The 22,985-nt window shown below is 46.4% G+C and overlaps 2 protein-coding genes across 3 annotated transcripts in view; one reads left to right on the forward strand and one right to left on the reverse strand.

Annotated features, from left to right (window-relative positions):
* Positions 1 to 12,295, forward strand: part of sugt1 (SGT1 homolog, MIS12 kinetochore complex assembly cochaperone) — a 19,790-nt gene extending 7,495 nt beyond the window's left edge. For both annotated transcript variants that reach the window (XM_079284818.1, XM_079284819.1), the window contains exons 10-13: positions 1,490 to 1,597; positions 9,123 to 9,213; positions 10,088 to 10,257; positions 11,555 to 12,295. In XM_079284818.1, the coding sequence (XP_079140944.1) occupies positions 1,490 to 1,597; positions 9,123 to 9,213; positions 10,088 to 10,257; positions 11,555 to 11,656 (471 nt within the window). In that variant the 3' untranslated portion in view covers positions 11,657 to 12,295. The remainder of the gene's footprint in view (positions 1 to 1,489; positions 1,598 to 9,122; positions 9,214 to 10,087; positions 10,258 to 11,554) is intronic.
* A 964-nt stretch (positions 12,296 to 13,259) lies between these two features.
* LOC306789055 (leukocyte cell-derived chemotaxin 1-like) lies at positions 13,260 to 21,457 on the reverse strand. Its single transcript, XM_079284821.1, has 7 exons — positions 21,360 to 21,457; positions 20,916 to 21,056; positions 19,653 to 19,793; positions 19,059 to 19,172; positions 15,159 to 15,309; positions 14,669 to 14,772; positions 13,260 to 14,091 (listed from the first exon to the last, which is right to left on the reverse strand). Exons 1-7 carry the CDS (start codon positions 21,429 to 21,431, stop codon positions 13,867 to 13,869), a joined length of 948 nt encoding a protein of 315 aa, XP_079140947.1. The 5' UTR covers positions 21,432 to 21,457; the 3' UTR covers positions 13,260 to 13,866.
* Between the last annotated feature and the right edge of the window lie 1,528 nt (positions 21,458 to 22,985).

Genomic DNA, 22,985 nt, shown 5'->3' on the forward strand with positions numbered 1-22,985 from the left:
GGCTTTTCAGCATCGTTTTCTAAATGATCTCCGTCCAGACTAAAACGCCTGAAAACGAATGTCACGTGACTATTCACGTACACTGGGCATGATGGTGCCGGTGTAAACAGGAAGTAGATTGGTTGCTTGGTTGAAAAAAAAATACGACAGAGTAATAAAGTCTTTACTAATGAACGGTTGTATTTGATACTTAAGATCTTCTCTAAAATCTTCCTCTATAAACTCAAACAGACACATTTCGTGGAAAGTTTTATTTTGCAGACTTTGTCTTTATCTCTCTCGCTCACATTTACTTTAAAATCAACACTTGCACATGAAGGTTTACTCGGTTATGGGTCATACATGTGGTCAACACACGTCTCTCACTCGTTTCCTCTCGGTTTTGTTGTTGTCACTCGTAGCTCTGCTGGTGGCTGAAGTCTCTGTCTACTGGAGAGCAATTCATGTTTTGTTCCTTTATAGTTCATCTGTGGACTTCACAATAGTTGTGCAGAACAAAATAAGCATGAATAAGAAAAGGAAAGTCCTCCGTTTTGTGTCCATCACCCTCCCTAAAGCCGCTAACCGTGACTTCAGACGTCCGCTCCGTAGGGCTGATAACGCTGCTGGTCGCTAATTTCACCAATAACAGCTGCTTCCTCCGTAATAATGCAGACTTTAACTGAACAACAGCTGCTGGTAAAGACAACAAGGTCAGCAACACCTGTAATCAGTTGTCCATGTTTAATTAACTTGGTAGTCGATCGATAATCAATGTTATTGTTTGTGAGCTTCCGGTAAAGGGTCACGTGATAGGTGAGTGACGAATCAGGGAAGGACACTTCGTGACTGCTAAGAACCAATCAAGTAGTGAACGCGGGTGTGGGCGTCATCGTTTCTAAATGTATCTGTTTTCAACCGTCCACACGAAGACGCAGCCCCGGAGTTTTCAAACGTATCCGTCCTCGGGAGCCTTTTTCAAACGTATCCGTTTTCGGTGCTCGAAAACGCCGTCGTAGTGTGGACACTCAGTGTAAACGTAACAAAACATCGTTGTTTTCAAATGGAAACGGAGTAGTGTGTACGTGGCCTTAGTGAGGCGGTAGGTGTTGATTTTGCAAACGATTTTAAGTCCAAGTGACGTACTGATGAGATGAGATGATAACCGCTGAGTTATTCGGCTTTAGTACTTTCTTTACGAAGGCAGCTTTTGCCAAGAAGGGGTTTGAAGATTTGGGCCCCAGCCTCTGTCCACGTCCCTCTAAACCGGCCGACAAACCAGCCTCATCAGATGATTATTCTCGTGGACAAGCTGACAACCCCCCCCCACACACACACACACTCCTTTTCTATATTTTTGATTGGTGTGTTTTCTAAAAGCTGCAGTTAAGTCAAATGAAAATATTGATGCTACAATTTCAACTCAGAAATTTAATTCTGAACAGAAATGTCAGGTCTTACGGTATGATTTACCTCATCGCCTAATGTCTGCTGTCTGTGGTCTCTTCAGCTCTCTGCCACGATACAGCTGGCGTCGGGGGAGAACTACAACCTGGACCTCCAGCTGCTGTTCCCCATCATCCCTCAACAGAGCAACTTCAAGATCCTCACCACCAAGGTATCCCAGTCACGCTGACTTTAGCTGCTCCAGTAAGTGTGCCGGTGAAACTTCCTCCATCAACAGGGAGTCCACTTTTTAGGAAGGAAATGGCATGTTTAACATTTTGTCATACGTTTTTGACGAGTTGACACATTTCTGACAGACATTAATGCTGTGACAGATGACTTGCTCGCGAAGCAGAAACAAACCGTCAGACCCGCACGCTTTCAATTACACCTGTTCTGTTTAATGGGCCATTGTGCACTAAAAGGCTCATCGAGGCTTCTCTGATGTTTGAGCGCACGGGACAAAAAAAGAACAACCTGCTGCCTTTTGTCCTTTCTCGGGTCACAGTGACCACGACGGAGTAAGTTGAGATGATACAATGTTCTCAAAGTAAGCAGTTGGATGCTGCCAGGATACAACTGGTCATGTCTGGAATATCTGGAGTTTCAATATTTGTATGCGGCATAAATGTTTTGGGATTCAGTTTATTCTCTAGAACACCTGGAGGCAATTTGTTCAAGTTTGGCACAAAGGTCCACTTGGACTCACAGATGAACTAATTTAGAATTTGGAGGTCAAAGGTCACTCTGACCTCCAAAAACACATAGTTGGCCATAACTCAATAATTCCTATGCTAATCATGACAATATCACAGAAGTGTCTAAAAGGATCAACTGATGAAGTGATGATATTTTGGACAGACATGGATGTGAACTGCAACCCGACCGATTGGCGGAGGCGGTGACTCTAGTTAATAATGTACCAGGTTACAATTCACAGCACGAGTTCTCTTAAGAATCTCCTTCATAACCACGCTTTGGTTTTGCAACTCAAATATTCCTAATCAAATCAAAATTGAACAGAATCTGTTGGAGTCGATGTGGGAAGTCCGTGGCAGTCTTTCCATCCCAGTGGAGACACTCGGCAGTAGAGCAGCAGACTGTTAAACATGCTTTATGTCCCTGTACAGACAATGAGATGCAGTAATGTCACACACTGGAGGAATGCGCTGCACTCTAAATATGCTTCTAGTCTCTGAACGGTCATTTTGCCCGATAGCATCACGCGACACGACATTATCTATGTGTATTACGGCTTTTATTGTCTTAATAGCTGATCATGAATGATTCTTTGTGTCTTCCTTAAAAATGTTAATGACTCAAATGCTGTCAGATAGGGAAGACAGCAAAGAGGAAAAGCATGCAGATGGTAATTTAAGCAGCTCACAGAAATTGACAGATCATTACCACTCTGAGATTAACATCTCAAATGTCTTTAATAATTTAAAGCAGCCTAAAGTAGGCTGTCGCTACCTATAATTCCTTAATGCCGGCTACGCTCACTGTAGCTGGAGTAGAAATGGGGAAAGAAATCCAATCCGGCTGGATACAGTGTGGCTCCTGTGGGGATGTTCGCGGAGTTCTTCTGAACAGGAGATTCACACAAATCCGCACTCCTACACCCCACACACACACACACACACACACACACACACACACACACACACACACACACACACACAGATTTATCAGGGCTATACTCGGTAAGAGTTCCTCAGCCCCGTTAGGTGATTATGGGCCTAATAAGTTGGAAGGGCATTTTCTACTATCGACTAATTCGTGTGCATTATAGAGGAAGTGGGCTAACGAGTGTGCTGATTCAGGGTTTAGGCCACTGTCAGCTTTTAGCCTGCAGATCAAGAGGCAGGTTCTGTGTGATTTGTTTTGTTTGTTTGTTTTTATCATTAAGGAGATAGAAATCGTCTTTTAGGTGATTGATCGCTCCGGTCTTGCCAATGCAAGTGCAACGTATAGCTCTGCTCTCTTCCATGGGGATGCTGTTTATTCCTAAGAACTGTTGTTCTGATCTCACACTTTATTTCGGACGGCATCTTCCAAACTATCTTAAGTTGTATCCGATTGCAAGTAACTCAACGAAAAAGTAAAGTATGCTTAGTTAAAGATAATTAACCAGTTAACCATTTATTGGCTCTTCACACAGGTTGTCCACTTTATATTCTGTGTTATTGAACGTCAGGGCAAAGCTATGATCTGGTTTCATCTAAAGCAGACGTTTTGACAACATTAGGGCAGATTTACTAAGAAAACGCAAATGCGAGCTGCAGTTTTCGATGCTTTTGTTGCTTCAACTGCATTTATTTAACTCCTCGTTCACTGAAGGGGCCTTTCGCACAGAACGCAGCAGCGGCACAACTGATGCCCGTTCTTTCCGGAGGCTTGCGCGGCGCAGCCACGTCATGTTGTCGCGGCGGCGGTCAAAGCTTTTGCTGCGATGTGCGATGGACCCAGCGGGCAGCGCAGCGCCAATTGTGTGAGTGCCGCTGAAGGCAGCGGCTCACAGTGTATTCACTTCCTGGACTTCAGCCCGGGACTGCCCTCCAGATGCAGTTCATCCACGGGAGTCTGGGAAATAAATGATAATTCAGTGATGCCGACTCCACGAAGTTAACTTCGACCAAAGTTGAATCCCACATGAGAAGAAAAAGTTTATTGCTCATAAAATGATGGTATAGCAATGTCTAGTAGCAGTTATGTCCGACCTTTATGGAAATGAAAAAGAGATGCAGCGAGACGAACCAAATTTGCACAAGCCACCTACACGAGTCGAGCGGATTGGAGATGATATTGATACAGCCGGTGTGTCTCTTGGATGCTGAGGTAAATGAGTGAAATAAATGTCTTACGCTTTATATAAATCTCATCTCAAAAGACAGAACAGTGCATTCTGTAACAGGCTCACTGTCGTGATTTTAAACAGCCGAAGTAACTTCAGTGATTTTGGGCTTTTAAAACTGTAAAACAAGAGTCGTTTTTGTTGAACAGGTTTCAACAGTCTGTCATATTCAAACCTGGGCGGCCGTGGCTCACTGGGTAGAGAGGGTCTCCGGCAACCGCAAGGTCGGCGGTTCGATCCTTGGCTGCTACCTGAGCAAGACACTGAACCCGTAACTGCTCCCCGGGCGCGTCTCAGCTGCCCACTGCTCCCAATAAGCTAGGGATGGTTTAAATGCAGAGGACAACTTTCGTATATGTGTAAATGTATATGACAATAAACTTAAAACAACTTAAGAATGGATTTCTTTTGGCCACTTCGGAGCAGCGGAAATAGGTTGTGAGCGCAACATCGACATGTCGCTACCAACTGAGCGCAAGTCCGATGCCATTAGCTCCGTTTTTTGGTCTCCAGCAGCTCTGAGGTAGATGTCTGGCTCTTTAGCTGATAAATGCTCCACTGTGTTCACCAGCTAAAGCAGCGGTACCAAAACCCAATATCATTCTAACAATCCCCAGCCCTATATATTATTATTATTATTATTATTATTTTATTATTAGATCTATATTTGCATAACAAAACAAGGGTTTACATCAACAGCCTGAAAAGATATACTATGGTATCAACAGCCCCAAACCAGCCCAGGCCACAGAGCCTCGAGGACATTTATTCTAGTTTATTTCCCAGCGAGGCCGCGGGGGAATGAAAGGGCCGAGCATGATCACGGGTGCTGGAAGTATATACGCTGCATGGTGCCACGGCAGCAGAAACAATAGATCGGTGGCATTACATAACCTGACATCTATATCGTGTGCATTATATCCACCGGCTACACGTTGCCGAGTGGAGACTGACCTGCACGGAAACTGCCCCCTCTCAAAATAAGAAAAAAACCTCACTTTTCCATGGCAACAGCAGAGACTGCATACCAGAGGTGCACATGGGTTGCAGCTTAAACAAGGGCTCAGTCTTCCAGAGACCACAGCTGAAGATGGTCTTGCACTTTTCACTCGTCTCACTCTGCGGTATCTTTCGGCTTTTTTTTTTTTTTTTACCTCTTTCTTTCTCATTTATGGTCTTTGCCTCTCCCTGCCCTGTCACAGACACACACACACCTTCTGTCTGCCTTTCTCTCTGTCTTGCGTACATACAAACACACACACATGCACACATACCTCTACCTCTCTTGGATAACGAGAAAGTGTGTGTTCAAAACCTCCTCCTCTCCCACAAAGCCCTGCCTGTTCCCTGGTCCACTGGGCTCCTACGGTACACATGGCCCCTGCACTCTCTCACTCACACACACACACACACACACACACACACACACACACACACACACACACAACGGAGCTCATAAGCCCTCATTGGCAGCATTCAAATGTTCAAGACTGCATAACGGCACCTCAAAACTCCACAGGTGAAACGTGTGTGCACACGTGCTCGGCAAATGTGAGAGCCCCACTGTAAACTCAGCCTGCTTTCTCAATGCGCGTCTCATTAAATGTTTTGGAGCCGTTTCATTTTTGTGAAGCCAAGGAGCCACTGGGGGGGGGGGGGGCGGGGGGAGACATTCAAATGAGGAACTGCATCAGCAAATCAAGTTTCCCCCCCCCCCCAGATTGGCATGCATCCCTAATGAGCATTTGGAAGAGAGGAAAAGCAGCATTGCCCTCAGAGCTGTTGATTCCCAACCACTGTCGGCCTGTCTGTCTCTGTAATAGGCTGCCCTGCACTCTTCGCTCCACAATGTTTACGCTTCATCTCCCCGCTGTCTTTAAAGACAACTTAGCAGAGGGAGGCTAAGCCAGGCTTGAGTGTGCAAGCACGTACACGCACGCACATACAGAGGCTGAACAGTAATCTCTCAACACACTTGTGCCATTTACAGTGTGTGTGAGAGAGAGAGAGAGAGAGTGAGAGCGTCGTCTGTAGCACATCATCGTCAGAGCGTCCTCCTGTCCTCCACCACGACAGACATTCCAACCGCAGGGGTCACCGCGACAACGGGGAGCCAATTACACACCAGTGTGTTTGATCAGAACAGACGGCTGCCGCGCACACACACACACTCACTCGCACGCACACAAGCACACTCGACGCAATTTGGGCTCCACGCTCGTTCACTCACTTCTAAACTCATCTCCTTTTGGCAAATAGCAAAAGTGGCGTCTCCGCTCTTTAATTTCCACGGTTGTCAACGTCTAAGAATGTTTATATTTATTTCATTCATGAGTCTTTCTTGCCAAGTTTGTTTTGAAATCCGTGGGGATCTGAAGAAAGGAGATGATGCTGGGTGAGGAGTTGTGGCGGGGGAGGGGGGGTGAAATGGTTACAAACGCATGTGACAAACGACACGGGACCCCAGTGCCCTTCTGTAAATAGCATGTGTGTGTGTGTGTAGTGCAGTATTGTATTGTCCAGCCCAAGGGTCCTGTGGGTGGTGGCCCCCGAATGTGGCTCTGCTGTCACATCCCTTTACGAGCCATCTTTTCGCCTGTCTCACACACACACACACACACACACACACACACACACACACAAAGAGACACACACACGCGGCGCCTGGCCTGCCATGTCCCTTAGAAGCCAGGAAGCACAGATGTGGCAGCAGATTAATGTTGTATGGCCCAGGAGCACGCAGAGAAGCACACACGGGGGGCCGCGGCTCGAGTCCTGCTGCACTTCACACGACAGCAATTAAACACAATTTGTGGCACCTGCAAAGCTGGATGGTAATTTTAAGACATTTCATTTCCTCTGTCTACCGTTCCTGTTCTGAAACCTCGATGATCATTAACAGATCCATTTAAAACAGCACCCGATTGAGCCGGGTTCTCGAGTGGCCATTTGAGGAACCACAGGTTTTGCCACCGATTGATTGGATTTTGATGTAAAAAACAAATTGAGAAAATAGATGTTTTTTTGTTCTTTTGTTGTCATATGTTTTCAAATGGGTGCATAGTATAACTAGGAATGTGATCTAAAAGGGTTGAAAAGGCATTTTTCTTTCCGTGTCATCTCGACTTAAATGTGTAACTGCTCATCCACAAGATAAACAAAAATAATAATTAAAAGACATAAGATCTAAAGAAATCCAACCCTGCATAATCAGAATCACAAGCGCTGCTGCAAAGGCCGCGTTAGCTTGATCGCCAAGTATCTGTCAGCCATTAGAGCAGGTTGGCAAATCAGCACTTTGATACATACTGAAGTCTGGAAAGCACCACGAGACCCCGAACCGAGCTCAAAGGAGCCTCTGTGCTCCCGTATGTACAGTAACGCTTACTGTAGAGACCGGGTTACGCTCAAAAGATCTAGTTCCTACAACGTGCCGTTCGACCTCATCGGAAGACAAAAATGTTCACGGCTGCTCCAAACGGCCACATTTGAGATCGGGTTGAAACGAGGGCCAAGGCGTGATGAATAATTTAAATATGGGCAATATATATAACGACTCGCATTTACATGCCGTCTCTCCTGGAAGGCAATAGTGTTGGGCTCTCTTGTGCAGTTCACAACCGGCTTCCTTTCTCACCTCCTCACACCTTGTTAATCACAGCGTGAAGTGTGTATGTGTGTGTGTGGGGGTGGGTGTCAGGTTGTCTCCCCCCCTCTGGAAATTCTGATGTCGGAAAAGATTACCTCAAAGCATCAGATCGTATGCACAAACTCACCAAAAGCTGGGTGACACAGACATTTTGAAGGATGAGTATGAATTATTTGGAAGGCGACCTGTATTCTCGGCAGAGATCTTTTTTTAGTCTCTCGGCCGCCTTCGCAGGTGAGCCCAAAAACAAAAAGTTAATTTCGGACACTGTGCAGATGCCTCGAGAGACAGAGAGAGAGAGGCAACTTATTTTTATTTGCGGAGCAGAAAGCGCTGACACGCACCCAAGCGATCCATCAGTGAGCCGCCGCTCGCGCCGGCTCATCACCTCCCCGGAGAAGGCGGCAGCGATGGTGCCGTTTCAATCTGCATCCTCGCACTCCTCGCCTCTCTCTCTCTGTCTCTCTCTCCCCGGTGCAGAGTCGGCCCTCCTCATTGCCGACCTCGTCTTCCTCCTCTCCTCTTGGCACCCTCATAAATGAATCATCACATCGCCCAGCAGAGCAGAAATGTTCCTTAATTGCACCGACATCACCAGCGCTGTCTTTCACATGCGCACATATCAAACGCACATGCGTGGCATTAATGGGGGGGGGGGGGGTCTCGTCAATGCGGGCTGTCAATGCGGCTCAGTGTTACAAGCGTGTGTCCATGTCCTCTCTCCCCTCATTGTTTTCCTCTGCTCCCATGTTCTCCCGGTGTAATGATTTGGATCAGATGCTGCTGTGTGGAATTAGGATCTCTCCCCTCCTCCTCCCCCTCTCTCTCTCCCTCCCTCCCTCCCTCCCTCCCGCCCTCCCTCCCGCCCGCCCGCTCCGTCTCTCACACTGGCCCTCTGGCTGACAGGCATCTCGTTAGTGCAGTATGTCTGTCAGTGAGGTTCGAGATTGAGCTGTGCCCCCACATATCCCTGATGTCTCTCACACAGACACACACACACACACACTCACACTCACTCGCAGAATGAGTTGACGACGAGCTCTGAGCAGACAGCCTCTCTGGCCTCAATAATGATCTGATGTCCTGCACTTTGAGGGTGTCACTTTAATGGAAGTGTTATTTTTGTCCCGCGCAACACAGACTATCATTTTGTTATCTCCCTTATTACCTCTTCTTCTTCTTCTTCTTCATCAGGTGGAGTTCAAGTTGAAGAAGACAGATGCCATGAGATGGGAGATGCTGGAGGGAGAGGGACAGGAGTCCAACATCAAACACTTCGATCCAAGTCAGTCCACGGCCTCTGCATTTACACTCTTTCCCCCTCAACTATCCTCCTGTCTCTGCTCTCATCTCTCTGCTCCTGCTCCTCGCTCACCCTCTTCTTATCTCTCTGTCTCTTGCGCATTCGCTCTCTCTGCAAAGATCAATATGAGCTCCTGTGTTTGTCTGTTCTGCACTTAAATGAGAGTGGGCAGCCGAGCCCTGCTAGAGTCTTTCATTAGTCTGACGGCGAAAGTATACAGGGAGAGGGAAATGTATGACAGCAGAATATGACTCAGTATTTTAGCCCACACGTTGCCATTACTGACAGGATTAATTACTTATGTAAGTGTGTGTGTGTGTGTGTGTGGGTGGAAGGGCGAGTAAAAGTTAAGTGAGCAGCCAAACCATCCTTTCCATACAACCAGCTCATCTCATAGCTCGGACTACTGTTGCATTTAAACATGATTTTTGACATCTGATTTCATGGGATCACATTGCCGCATGTCCACATTTGGCCTGAATGTGTCTGCTGTGTGTGTGTCTGGCGCTGTCTTTATGTAAATCTGCGTCTGGATTACACTTCCCGCTCTCCATCTCTTGTTGGGATTACAGTGGGCGTAATGCATCCTGAAAATATGGAAATCAAATCGCAATGTGATCCTTCAGAGTCTGAAGATTCAGTTAAAACGTCTCCGGGTGATTTCGAGGATAGAAGTCGAGGTATTAAACTGCACACAGTTAAAATCTCAATGAACCTGTTTGTTTTCCGTGTGATTGAAGAGCTCTGCTTACCGTCTCGTCAAACGGCCTCTCCTGGTTTGAAATCCCTCTGACTTGGTCCTAATTGAAACTACGCGAGCTGTAGCCTGACATTTTGGTTCCCCCTTCTCCATCAGATCAGTACCCTTCGTCCCACTCTGCCTGCAACTGGGACAAGGTGATGGTGGACATCGGCGAGGAGGAGAAAACCGATAAGCTGGAGGGAGACGCGGCGCTCAACAAGCTCTTCCAGCAGATCTACTGCGACGGCACGGACGAGGTCAAGCGAGCCATGAACAAGTCCTTTGTAAGTATCGCGCTTCAGTGACGAGTCTGTTTCGCTAGTAATCACTTCAACCAGTGTTCTAGTAGCCCTCCCCGTGGGCTACGGGTCATGCTACCTTTGCGCTATCCACCTCTGTAATAGAGATTCGGGAACTCCAGCAGAACTACTTGCATTGGGGCAAAGCAGCGTTGGCCTCCTAAAGCTTCCAAAATAAACTTACGTTTTACAAAGTTTTAAACTCTCCAACCCGAGCAACTCAGAAATAAGCCCCAAGGAAAGGACGGAGACCACATCTGTTATGCTAATATGCTAACATGCTCATGCTGACCATCTTAGTTCCAGCGTCCTAGCATGCTAACATCTGCAAATGAGCACTAAACACAGAGTACAGCTGAGGCTGATGGCAATGGCATTAGTTTTGCAGGTATCCATAAAATATTCAACAAATTGATGTTTTGCCCTGAGTTCATCCGTGTGAGAAGCACATTCCATGGCGATCCCTCCGATTGTTGTCAAGACTTTTCTATCTGCACCGTCGATGTCAATCTCACGGTGGTGCTCAAAGGAAAGTCAGGGGATCGTCGAAGCCGGCAGACTTCGTCCTCCGGGGGGAACACGAGTGTCTGCGCATCACTTCATGGCGATCCATCCAATAGCTGTCGAGATATTTCCGTCTAGACCAAAGTGGTCGAAAGACCGACATTGCCATCCATAAACGAACGATGTCCTGAAAGGCTTCGGTTGCTTCGTAGGGGCTGTATTAGTATAAGGAGGTCTGGAATCCAACACATGTAGTGTGGACTGATTATCTAGTTAACGAGCTTCCTTCAGAGTGCATTTATGTGTACAGAAGGATGTGCGCATGATGATTACGAGTAGATGTTGATTGATGAGGGGGGGGGGGGGGACAATCAGCATTCTGGGTTACTAACGATCTGATCTCCCGATGCTGGAGTACAATGCTACACTTACAAAAAGGATTCGATGTCATTCCCTACACGCAGCCTAAAGCTGGCCGTGTTTAAACATTCATCTCTGCGTTTGGTTCAAACGACCCCGAGCTGAAGACCTCGAGGAGAATAAAAGGTCATCTTCTGTGCAAATCAGCCTTTTTGAATTATTTGACTTTCACAGTTCATTGTGGAATGACGAGAAAATGAAAAATGAGTTGCTGGTGAGAACTTCAACCGTGTTCATCAATACTTTGTCGTGTGGAATCGATGACGCTGTCGGGGGCTCGTTTGAGCCGCTTCAATCAGAGAGAAGGTGTTGCAATAACTGCCGCATTGTCTCCCCCCCCCCCCCATCCCTTGTGCAGATGGAGTCCGGCGGCACAGTCCTGAGCACCAACTGGGTGGATGTGGGCAAGAGAAAAGTGGAGATGAACCCACCGGAGGACGTGGAGTTCAAGAAGTACTGAGCCCCCCCCCCCCCCCCTCTTTCTTCTCATTTATCCGTCTGAACTCCAGCGAGTGCTCGTTGCCCTGCAGGCTCCGTGACCCCTCAGTTGTGCTGTTGCTCGCCAAGTGCAGGGAGACTCGGTGTTCCCCCCCCCCCCCCCCCGTGGCCCACGCTGTGCAATAACTTGCTACCCGATGCTGTCGGTTCATTTGACCCATCGGTTGAACAGATTGATTTACATATCTGATTTTAAAGGCCAACGGACTATAAAGGGAAGTCTGGATTAAAGTTGTGACTGACGGAGCTTTCAGATCATTTCCTCTCCTCTGCCTCCTTTGCTTTTCTCAATAAACGCCCACAAGCTTTTCTATTTCAGGGGCCTTTCATGACTTCCTATTATCAGCACTTGTATAAAAATGTAAAGTTGTTAAAAAATAAGGACCGGTTGAGATGTTTAACTGGTAGCGATGATTGCTTTTCTCGGCTCATGCAGCTTCATCTTTTTTTTTCCTGTACGCTCGGTAAAAAAAAAGTCAACAGCAGTCCTTTGCAGACTGGCTTCTCTGGAATGTGTGTGGCGTGTCAGCCAGCGGCTTAGCACCGGTCGTTCCCTCTGTGATTCAAGCTTCGGTGTAAATAAAAGAGTTGTTGTTTGGCTCACAAACTTTGTCTCGCGTTTTATGGTCCGTTGTCTCTGGAAACTGCTTAGGACGGGTTGGAAGGGATCCTCCAGATGGAGAAGAAAACAAACAGCAATACATTATGACGGAGAGCCTTGCTCTGTGATTATGTGCTGGGAGCAATGAAATGTGGCATCACTGATATGAGCGCGGGGCGGTTCAGATATGGCTTACAGCTCGAGGGTCATGGTTTACGTACTCGATTGGTATCAAGACGACGATGAGGAGGAGAAGCCCCCGAGCTGTTTGGCCAGCAGGCGAGGACGCGGCCCTGAGGTGGAGTGGTGATCTTCCACACGGAGATCACCACTCCACCCCCCCTCCGCACCCTCTCCTACCACATATATGCGGCAGCTGTAACAGTGAGGGGGCGTCCTGCCGCGGCAAGAGAGCATTAATATGGATCAGCCTCCGAACTGCATCATCAAGCCTCTCACACTGAGTTAAGTGTTAAATTCATCACACATCGTTTCATCTCTCGTGACGATCAAACACCCCGTTTGTGGCTCTGGATGGAACTCTGAGCTTCATAACACACACACACCAGCACAAACCCACCGCCCCCATCCTTACCCCCTACCCCCGCCCGGGGCGGCTCTGTGACATCAAAAGGAGCTAAGCGCTTTGCATCGTGGGTAAGATCTGGGAGCGTGACGGCTACAGAGTCTTTAGTCTCATTAAAGAGTTCTAGAGCTGCAACTCTCACATAAAAGGACTCTGGAAACTTCACTCCGCTGATCCCTTTGGAGCAGCGATACAGATGTGACACATCTCTACAAACTGAGACGTGTCTTTGAGGGGGAGGGGCTGTTCCCAAGTAAACCCAATGATAAATAATAAGCAATATGTATTTACAGGATATGAAAGTCATCAGGTCAATCACACACAGGAAAGAAAAAGTGACACGATAAGGTTTACTTAAAAAATAAGTTTATTCACTGATATTGCACTTTGAGATGAGCTTCTTCAAGGCAGATGTGAGTTTGTGGGAGCGCGTACAGTACGTTGTTTGAATGAGAGTCCAGAATATTCCTCGTGACACAAACAATGGGTTCTATTTCAGCCAGCCGACTGCTATTGAAATACACTGCGCCCGATACATTTATTTACATCAAACAGTGAAAGGAACAATTACAAGCTCTACAAATTACATACGCTTTTCCTACGGATAAATGGGTGGCGTTATACAGAATGTGAAATCCATGCAGGTGTCAATAGATCAATGCATTTAAGTGAAAACGGGTCAGTTTGGGTGTTTCATACCAGAACCGCTGTTCTCTTGCCAGCATGTTGTGCGGCTCTGAATCCTCTTGTAATAAGACGAGCTGTGCAGTGTGCTTCTACATGTCTGTCCTAGATTCTGCACCGTGCATTTCTAATGTGTGGGCACAGTTACTGACGCTGTTCATTTCATTTGCTAGGACCGACGTGTAACTACAAGGTAGGTGACAATAAGAAGCCCCCCCTCCCTTGGAACCCAATCCCTCCCGAGTTTCTTCCCCAGCTTTGGACTCCCACCATGTCCCGGTTGGGTGGGTGGGGGGGTTGTTTACACCAGACCCAAAATGCGTGCCACCCACCAGTTGCAGGGCATGATGACCCGACAGACCACCCTGCAGCCCCGGTAGTGGTACGGCCACGGGTTGTACCCTCCCAGCGGCTCGCAGATCCTCTGGCAGTGGGTGTAGCCGCGACGGCACTCGTTGCAGCACACGCCCTGGTGGTCCAGCATGGGGTCGATGTTCATGGCGCCCTGCTCGCCCTCGAGACCTCTCTGGGGTGGAGACAGACAGACGGACAGACACGTGATGCTGAACGTCTTTAGGGGCAGAGAAGGCTGGTTTCAAACCAATTTTTTTTAAAAGGAGGGGATGTTGTCAGATGTGGGTTTTTTGTTGTCAAATATTTTCTTTTTCAAATGTGGTTGTCAGGAGTGTGTAACGGGGGGGGGGGGGATTAGGAAAAATGGGGCCCAACATAAGAGGTGAGGATGGAGGGCACGGGGGTGTGTATGTGTGGGAGTCTGTGTGTGCTCAGCAGGGCAAAGGGGGCTGCAGCAGGGGAGCGGGGGGGAGATGTTGTGGAATTATTTATACACTGTTGAAAGCTTTGGACAGGCAGCCTCACATAGAGAACACACCCACGCATACACTCAGATTTGCAGTGACAATCCGGGCCCCTCCACCGTGACCCCGGCATCTGCTGCTGCTCGCACACAGCTGTGAGGATCTCTTTTTTTTTTTTTTTAAAGCCTTCTCAGGTGGCCCTCAGATCCGAGCGGACAGTCGCGAGCGCTGCAGTGGGACCTAAACACAACCGAAGAAGAAGAAGAGTGTGTCTGTGTGACTCACCTGATAAGGGTTCTCCGGGTTGAACTCTGCCTCCACGTCCTCTTCCTCCTCCCCGGCTGCCTGGCGCCGCTGGCGGGGGGCGGCCCTCCTCTCCCTCTGTCCGCCTGCACACATCACAGTCTCAGTATCTGACAGCAGCCCAAATTTTGGAGCGGAGTGGCACTAATGTGGCTCCTGATAGCACAGCCGTTTCTCTGGCAGCATTTTGAAGTCCTCAGATGAAGTACAATAAAATGGTGTTTTGAGAACTTTTGAAAAATTGTACACTCGGTAGCTCTGAAACGTCAAAAGGACTTCTGCTTTTCTTTTAAGCTTGTTGTCCTTTCTGTGGCTTCAACAACTGCGATGTTAAATGGAAATTCTAGAGACCGTTTGACCTATATCCTCTTTTCTTTTGTGAAAAGAAGGCCTTGGAAATAGAGCGTTTCACTCTCAGTCTTCGCTGGATTTGCATTTCATTATCTTTACCGCGAGCTGTGTGATTGCTTACTGGTTGAGTAGGTGGGACGGAGCCAAAATATTGGCAGGTCTCCGCACAAGTCCTTTATCTTGTTGCTGAGGAAGCCGGAGTCCGAGAGGGGAGCGTCAGCCGCCACCCAGATCAGATCGTCCTCAAACTTGGCCGGCATCACCTCGTCCTCCTTCAGGGGTTTGATGAAGATGAGGAGAAAGTGAGCAGACTCCCCGGTGCAAACGCAAACAAGCATCACAACAAAGCATCCGGCGTCATGGCACACTTGTTTTATGGATGTTGTTACTCGACTTCCCCTTTAAATAGACCGCCGTCTCTGCATCCTGTCCGAGTCTGATTGCATTAATGGCCTGCTGTTAAAGCTACTCATAACAACATAAAATCATGTAGTAAATAGGAAGCCCTTCAGGCTTCAGCATACAGTTTCCCTTTGCACTAACATTTAGCTGTAAACGCAATGTCAGGACTCATCTAGATCTGAAGGGAAGGAGAGGTAGGATGGCCTACATTTTCAGGTTTCTGCAGATAAACTAATGAGGTTTCTAGAGGAGAGACTAAAGTAAACATATATATAAATATACTCTGTGTCCACAGCCTGCAGGTATAAAGGGGATTCTGTGGGGATGAGTTTGCCCACAGGCATTTGTTCCTGAGGGCTGCACTGCACTAGCCACAGCCGTGTTTAGGGAACTTTTAGGAAATGCTGTTTTTTTTTTTTTTTTTTCTCGTCTTCTTTTTCCCCAGCTCAAATGATTTGCTGGAGGGACAAATAAAAGCAAGGGTCCTTCTCCACTGATAAGAGTTTATCTGACCCGCTCTCTCTGGATGGCAAAGCGTGTGTGTGTGTGTGTGCGCGTGCGTGCGCGCTTATCGAACCCATATTTGCCATCACTCTAAATTATAGCAAATGACCAGCCTGCAGCCACCATTATAACATCTCCCTGTCTCTATACACACACACACACACACACACACACACACACACACACACGAACGAGAGCCAAGCGATCATTTATGAGGCAAAGAGAGGCAATAACACAAATGCACACAAAAGCACAAACGTCAAATAAATGATCTGTTTAGGCAGAGAGAAGCAATAAGAGCAGCCCTGCGTGATAATTAATCGTGTGTGTGTGTGTGTGTGTGTGTGTGTGTGTGTGTGTGTGTGTGTGTGTGTGTGTGTGTTTGTGTGTTTATTTGTTTGTTTGTTTGTGCGTGTTCAGGGCTATTGTGGTGATGTGGGCTATTGTGGTGATGTGGATTCATGTGAATGTGAGGCTTATGTAGAGCTAAATGGTTTTAATTATCAGACAGCCTCAATTGAACAATCACAGGCGGTTGTGTGTGTGTGTGTGTGTGTGTGTGTGTGTGTGTGTGTGTTTGTTATGACAACACACACACACACACACACGGTATATGCAGTGCAGTCCTCTGTTGTGTTATTTTGAGTCCACCAAGCTGTTACGTGATGGGAACCCACATAAAAATCACCCATGTGTTCCAGGTTTATCATTGGCTCGGGTGATTCATGCTAATACCTCATCATACGCTAGCTTTATATCAGAAGTGGGAACTTGTATGACAAAGGGTTTATAATTTGAAACTACTGGCTGCATAAATGGCCTAATATAAGATATATTGATTACATTATGTATCCTCCTCTGGCATACCTTGTATTATTTATTAGAAAGTGTAGAAGTCGTTAATACCGGGTGGTCATATCTGCAGATGTAACTGTTAGAAGTACTAAGTACTACTGATATAATATATTTAAATAAAGAAGCAGTCAAACTGTCCAATACTTTCCTGATTAATAAAAAAGCTATGTTACTGTGCTGAGCTACAGCGGCGCATTGAGCTAAATGCTAACAGCTGTGCTCACAGTGACAATGCTAACATGCTGATGTGTAGTAGTTTTAATGTTCACCCTCTTGGTTTAGAAAGTTAACATCTAGCGCAGTGATTCTTAACCATAGGGCCGCGGCCCATGATTGGGCCGCAAGCGCCACCTAGAGGGCCGCGAAAAACTTTCAGTTTTGCACCTGTGGGCCGCGAGGGCCGCGGGACCGCATAGGTTATCAATTGAAGACACCAGAGATATTACTGTTATCCATGAGACGCTCAGTTACAATACAGCTTCCCACCACCTGGTGGCGGTAATGCGTCAGTCAGTTGTTTAACAAGCTGCAACAAGCAGAAGAAGACACTCAGCTAGCCGCTAGCCTGTAGCGAAAGTGATGGATAAGTTATTAAAAAGAAAAAATGAAGACGACAGTGGTGCCATTCCCCCCAAAAGTCTAAATGTGTGTGCAAGTACAACCCTGACTTTCTTATGTACGGCTTTGTGAACGGAGGCAACGAGGCAGAGCCGAGTGCTCAGTGTGTGGAATGTGAGCTAATGCTATCAAACGAAGCACTGAAGCCTTCAAAAATAAAGCGACACGTAGCGACGAAACATCCAACGCTCGTGGGAAAGTCTGTTGGGCTTCTTGTTGTGTATGCAGGTTTACATACACATGATAATAAATGTCTTTGTGATCATCACATTGTATCATCTCATTTATTTAACAAGGGTTTTGCCTGTTCAACACCGGCATCCTCGATCCCCTCCCCTTCCGTTCCTACGGCTTGTTTGCGCAAATACGTCACAAAACATGTCCGTGTTTGGTATCCCAGCATGCCCAAAATCCTCTTCTTTGCAAAGAAATCATCGATTTCGATCGAAAGTCGCCATAACCGCTACAAGTCGTATCTTGCAGCATTTCGACGGAAAAAGACACATTACAGACCCGACAACGTGCTAGCGGATGTTACCATGGAGCTACTGCCTTCAGAAAACGCGAGTACTTATAGTACAAACCTTATCCTCCTCTTCCATAAGCCGTCAACCAACGTTTGCGTAACTGAGCTATTCTCATTCTCGTTCGTGCGCTCGGTCGCAGCCATTAAGCACAGCAAGTCCGCTACTCACACACCATGTCTTCGACCATATATACATAGTTTTTGCAATTTGCAAAGGCTAAAAATAAAAGGAAAATAATATAACATCAAAATATAAAGGGAGAAACACCTTTAGTGTGTCAGAATATCATGTGGTTACCATGTGTCCATTTGGGTCTCCAATTGTCCTTTTAGAGCTCCGCCTGGATCTCTTCATGGAAGAAACTCTGTAGAATGGTCATACTTTGTCCAATCTTCTTCAAATTTGAGGCAGTTGTTCACTGATAGTGTAGTTACAGCCCTATACTGTCCTTTACCTGTACAGATACAGCCACCGGCAGTTATTTATACTGAAAGATACTTTTTTATTTTATGCGGACAAAAATCTTAAATTTTTACTGACTCCAAAGGCCCACTGCTCTGTTTCTGTATGACCTACAGGTTGTCTGACACTTTTGATGCATATAGTCAGAATGGGCCCCGGGACACTTTGTACTTGAAAAGTTGGGCCCCGAGGTCAAAAAGGTTAAGAACCCCTGATCTAGCGGACGATGAAATATCTCACTGGGTCAGTACACATTTTGAAACGCAGACCTGGTGCTGGAGAAAACGTCTGGCTGTCTACAAGGTCAGTATGATTCAACCTCTGGGGAACACGAACACCGTAATTTCATGGCATTCTGTTTAAGACTTGTAGAGAGCAAAATGGAGGCCTAACAGAATCATGATAATAGCATGACTGAAAAGACAAATACCCACCAGAAGTTCTCCCTTTCCATTACTTCTCAATAAGATTATTTGGTAACAATTAACAGTTTAAAAGTAGGCCGGAAGCTAACGTCCTGGAATGTAAAATATAAGGAAAAAGGAAGAACTTGAGGTGGAAGTGTGCTGTTGATGAGTTCACAGAAAAACACGTCAAAATCACATCACAGAATGGACACGACATTCATTCCCAGACGGACGGGCCCAACCCACCAGGTCGAATGTCATCGAGTCCTTGTTGAGAGCCTCCACGTCAGGCAGGCGGGCCTTCACTTGGGTCTTGATGTAGCACTTCTCGCCCCCTGAAAACCGGATCCCTGTGATGCCCTGGAGAGACCAGAGAGCAAACAAAAAGCTGCAAGTCAGAAATTCTCCGTTTGTCGCGTCGTCCTCAGCACTCTGCAGTGAGTCTGTGGCTATAAATGTGTACATCGAATGCAACATCACAGCTGATCGAATGACATTTAGGGACCCACTCAGGGATGCATCGATTAAAGATCAACGTTTTAATAGTGTAAAGACCACAAGTTCTGCTTCACTAGTTTGATTGGCCTGATTGGGGTGCTTTAATTAAAGGTCAAAAACCACGAGTCTGCATTTAATGAAAATTGGAGGGACGATGCATCTTGACACTGACTGGCCCAAAGGGAGATGGCATGAACTACTTGCTGCAATCTCCCCACAAGGGTCTTTAAAGTTTCAGCAAATCCGATCGACCTCTTCTCCAAATTGCTCGGAGAGTGCAGACCAGCGTGTTGATGAGTCAGGCTTTTCTGCTTTCACCCGATTATTTTAGATCCAACTCACAATCTCAAAGTCATGGACCTCCACGGCCTCGTCCGCCCCGCTGCCGGTGCTGAATCGCTCCATGTTATTGGCCGAGTCGATCTCCATCGTACCCTCCTCCACTTTGCCATTGATGCTCATGCTGTAGTGGACATTGTAGACCTGCACACACACACACACACACACACACACACACACACACATTTTCAGACTGGCATGTAAGGTATGAGAGTCCTGAGAGCCCCCCCCCCCTCCAGCCCCCTCTCTTTCAACACTCTCCCTCATGCTCCCTCTCCAATCTTACTTTTCCCTCACACATACTACCTCTCTTTTCTGGATGTCCCTTTCAGGCGCACGTATTCATTCAAACCTGGTCAGAAGAGTACAATCTGTGCAGCTCTGGGTGGTGATGACCCTGCCGAGCCTTTCATCGTGTCTTAATAGCATTTTCTAACTTGATATTGGAAGAAAAAACACTCAGAAAAGCTACATTTTCCCTCTGGTCTCATCCACCTCTTGCTCCTGGAGCATCAGCCGGACCAAAGAGGCCACACCACCACCACCCGTCCACCCTGCCAGGATCCTCCAACGCAAACACACACACACACGCACACACACATACACACACACACACACACACAACGCCCCCATTCACCAAGCAGACTGCACCATGGAGCTGGAGTGTTTCACTTACATTTTACTGTTTGGCTACACTGCAAAAACAACTCTTGAGTCTCTTTTTAATTCCAACAAGTTAAAAATGTTACCAGTGGCAACTTCATTTCACTTGTCACCAATTTAAAATAGTTAATTTCAAGAATTTCTTCAATGAAGTGGCATTATTTTAACAGGGTTTGAGTCTGTTTTCTTCTCTGGTATATAGTGACACTCATTGCAGAAGCGTTTTGAAAGTAGTGAAACTACATCAGAACAAAACAAATTATTTAGCTGATCGGATTCCATTTGATTTGATTGAAAATTGTACTTTGTTGGAAAAACAGGCATTCCAAATGCTTATTGATGTTTGCATTGAATATCTTATTTGTAATATTTTAATAATAGAACATCTATTGTATGTCACCAATCGATACATAAATAAACAGCTGACTCAGAGGCAGAACTGCTGTCCACTGACAAAGGGCTCCTTTATGAACCATGTTGGTGGAAGTTGTCTTTTGCAGAGGAAAACAAAATTTAATTTAGGATGAGAAGAAACTAAGACACCCCCCCCCCCCCCCTAATCATTTTCGGAAAGTAAGAGAGACGTTAACATTTTTGTCTTACGTGTTTTTCGTTGTTGTTCCAGAAGTAGAAAGCTCCGACTGCCCCCAGTAGCAGTAGGAGAGCACCGGCGATGAGCACCGCGATCCCGGCCTTCAGGAGGCGGCCGGTGGCGGCGGGCTTCACCGCCATGGCGGAGTAGGCCTACCGTAAAACAAACAAACCCCAAAATGACCATATCTCCATGAACACAACATCATCCTGGTAGATAACAAAGTATTTTCACCCGACAACCCAGTTAGACCTATGATTGGATGAATATTGATTCTTGAAAAACAAACGCAGTGAAAAGTTACAGAGTAGGGTTTTTTGGTCATCTTTATGCACCATATGAAAGGTCAAAACTTCCGACTGGCCCCTACAGATGTAGCCTGTCCCGTATTCTCTATCGGGCATACAAGCCTCCATATCCCGGGATAATCCGACCACAATGAGCTGAAAACTCACCGGGGGCATGAAGTGCTGCAGGTCCTCTGGTCCCGCCGAGGCGATCGGTACTTTCTCTGAGTTCCCGGCCATGACTGGAGCCAAACACCTGAGGGGACCCCAGTCCACTAACTTCTCTCTCTCTCTCTCTTTCTCTCTCTCTCCCTATCCCTCCCTCCTTCTTAGGAGGAGGATGGGCACGTCCTCACACAGGCAGGTCGTGTATAACCTTTCCAACGGTGACCACCGCATTATGAGCAACCAGTTTAAACCAAAATGTATGCCTGCTTTCTGAAGAGCATTCATCACGTTTCCCCTTTTCAAGATCAATTATGCAACCTCCTGCTATACGATCCACAATTTCACAATTCCACAATTTCCCCCCCCCCCCCCCCCTCTCTCAGTGCCTCCACAGACTGCTGCAGGGTCAAAGGCTACCCTGGCAGGAATGTCGCATGTATTCTCCAGCAACAGTGTGTATTACATGAGGGCACGCAAGAGCGGCTTGTTGGACAGACTCTGTCCTTATTTCATGTCTTATGAACATTTCCCTGAACCCATAAATTATCATGTAAGTGGCGCAACGTGCGCATTTGGCAGATAGACAAGAAAAGAAAAAAAAAACATCCTGACTGGATAGGAGGAGGATTTTTCTCACAAAGGCTTCTTGTTCTTTGACAAACTGCGTGTGGATGAAAGTTTATCGGCGGTTAGACTTAAGCTTCGGAGGCGAACAGTAAACGCGCCTTTACGCATGGTCAATCTCGATATATCTACCGTGCGCGCATTCCAGGTGGTGGTGATTTATGTATGCCTAATGGAAAGCTCAGCATATCTTTAATTCTTGCATTAACATGCAGGTCTTAGGCAGTAAAATGCAGTTATTACGTCCATGAAAATGAGAGAAAGTGAGGGAGTTCGCTCTTGATATGCATGAGGTGTTCGAGTGATTTGCTAGAAAACCTTGGCGTCTGCTCTGGCAGCACACCAGCAAAATCGTATTCACAAAAGAAAAAGAAAAAAAGAAAAAACTAAACTGACCTTCTTCGGTGGGCGGCAAGGACAGAGGCTCACTATGCTGCAATAACAGCGACGCCTGTTGGCTTTTCCTATAGTGACACAGGCACACGCGCCCCGCGCTCACCTCACGGGTATTCACATCACAGAGCAAACACACCACTCACATGTTCAGAACAGTATTTCAAAGTTTATTTTCTCTCCGAATTGTGTGACGATTTAAAAAAACAAAACAATTCTGTACAATTACTTCTTATTGCATTCACATGATTTCATACATCCTTATCAAACTTGATACATTGTGGGGTCACCGGCCCTCCAACTGTTTCACGGGGCCATTTTTAAATAAGTCAGCGTGCCTAAAGATCAATACTTACAATTCATATATACATATCTTTGCTTAGTTATTACTTCTTTATAAAAAATAAAATCTCTGTATGTACACAACTTGCATATGATACACTTCATGTCACAACAACATGTCTCAAAGTGATTGAATGGCCATCAAGAGTGGCTTTTTACAATAAAAAAAAACAAAACACTGAAATATTAGGATACAAACTCATATATATATGCACACTCTCTACAGCTAAAAATTACTTTAAAAATGTACAGTATTCTCATTGTCAA

Source organism: Melanostigma gelatinosum (genome assembly GCF_949748355.1).
Source record: "Melanostigma gelatinosum genome assembly, chromosome: 15".
In the NCBI taxonomy this organism is placed as follows: Eukaryota; Metazoa; Chordata; class Actinopteri; order Perciformes; family Zoarcidae; genus Melanostigma; species Melanostigma gelatinosum.

Coding starts and splice junctions, on each gene's coding strand:
- LOC306789055 (XM_079284821.1), bottom strand. CDS start 21,431: ATGGCCGGGAACTCAGAGAAAGTACCGATCGCCTCGGCGGGACCAGAG. Junction 21,057..21,359: donor TGCAGCACTTCATGCCCCCG/GTGAGTTTTCAG, acceptor GTTTTACGGTAG/GCCTACTCCGCCATGGCGGT. Junction 14,092..14,668: donor ACCCGGAGAACCCTTATCAG/GTGAGTCACACA, acceptor TCTCCACCCCAG/AGAGGTCTCGAGGGCGAGCA.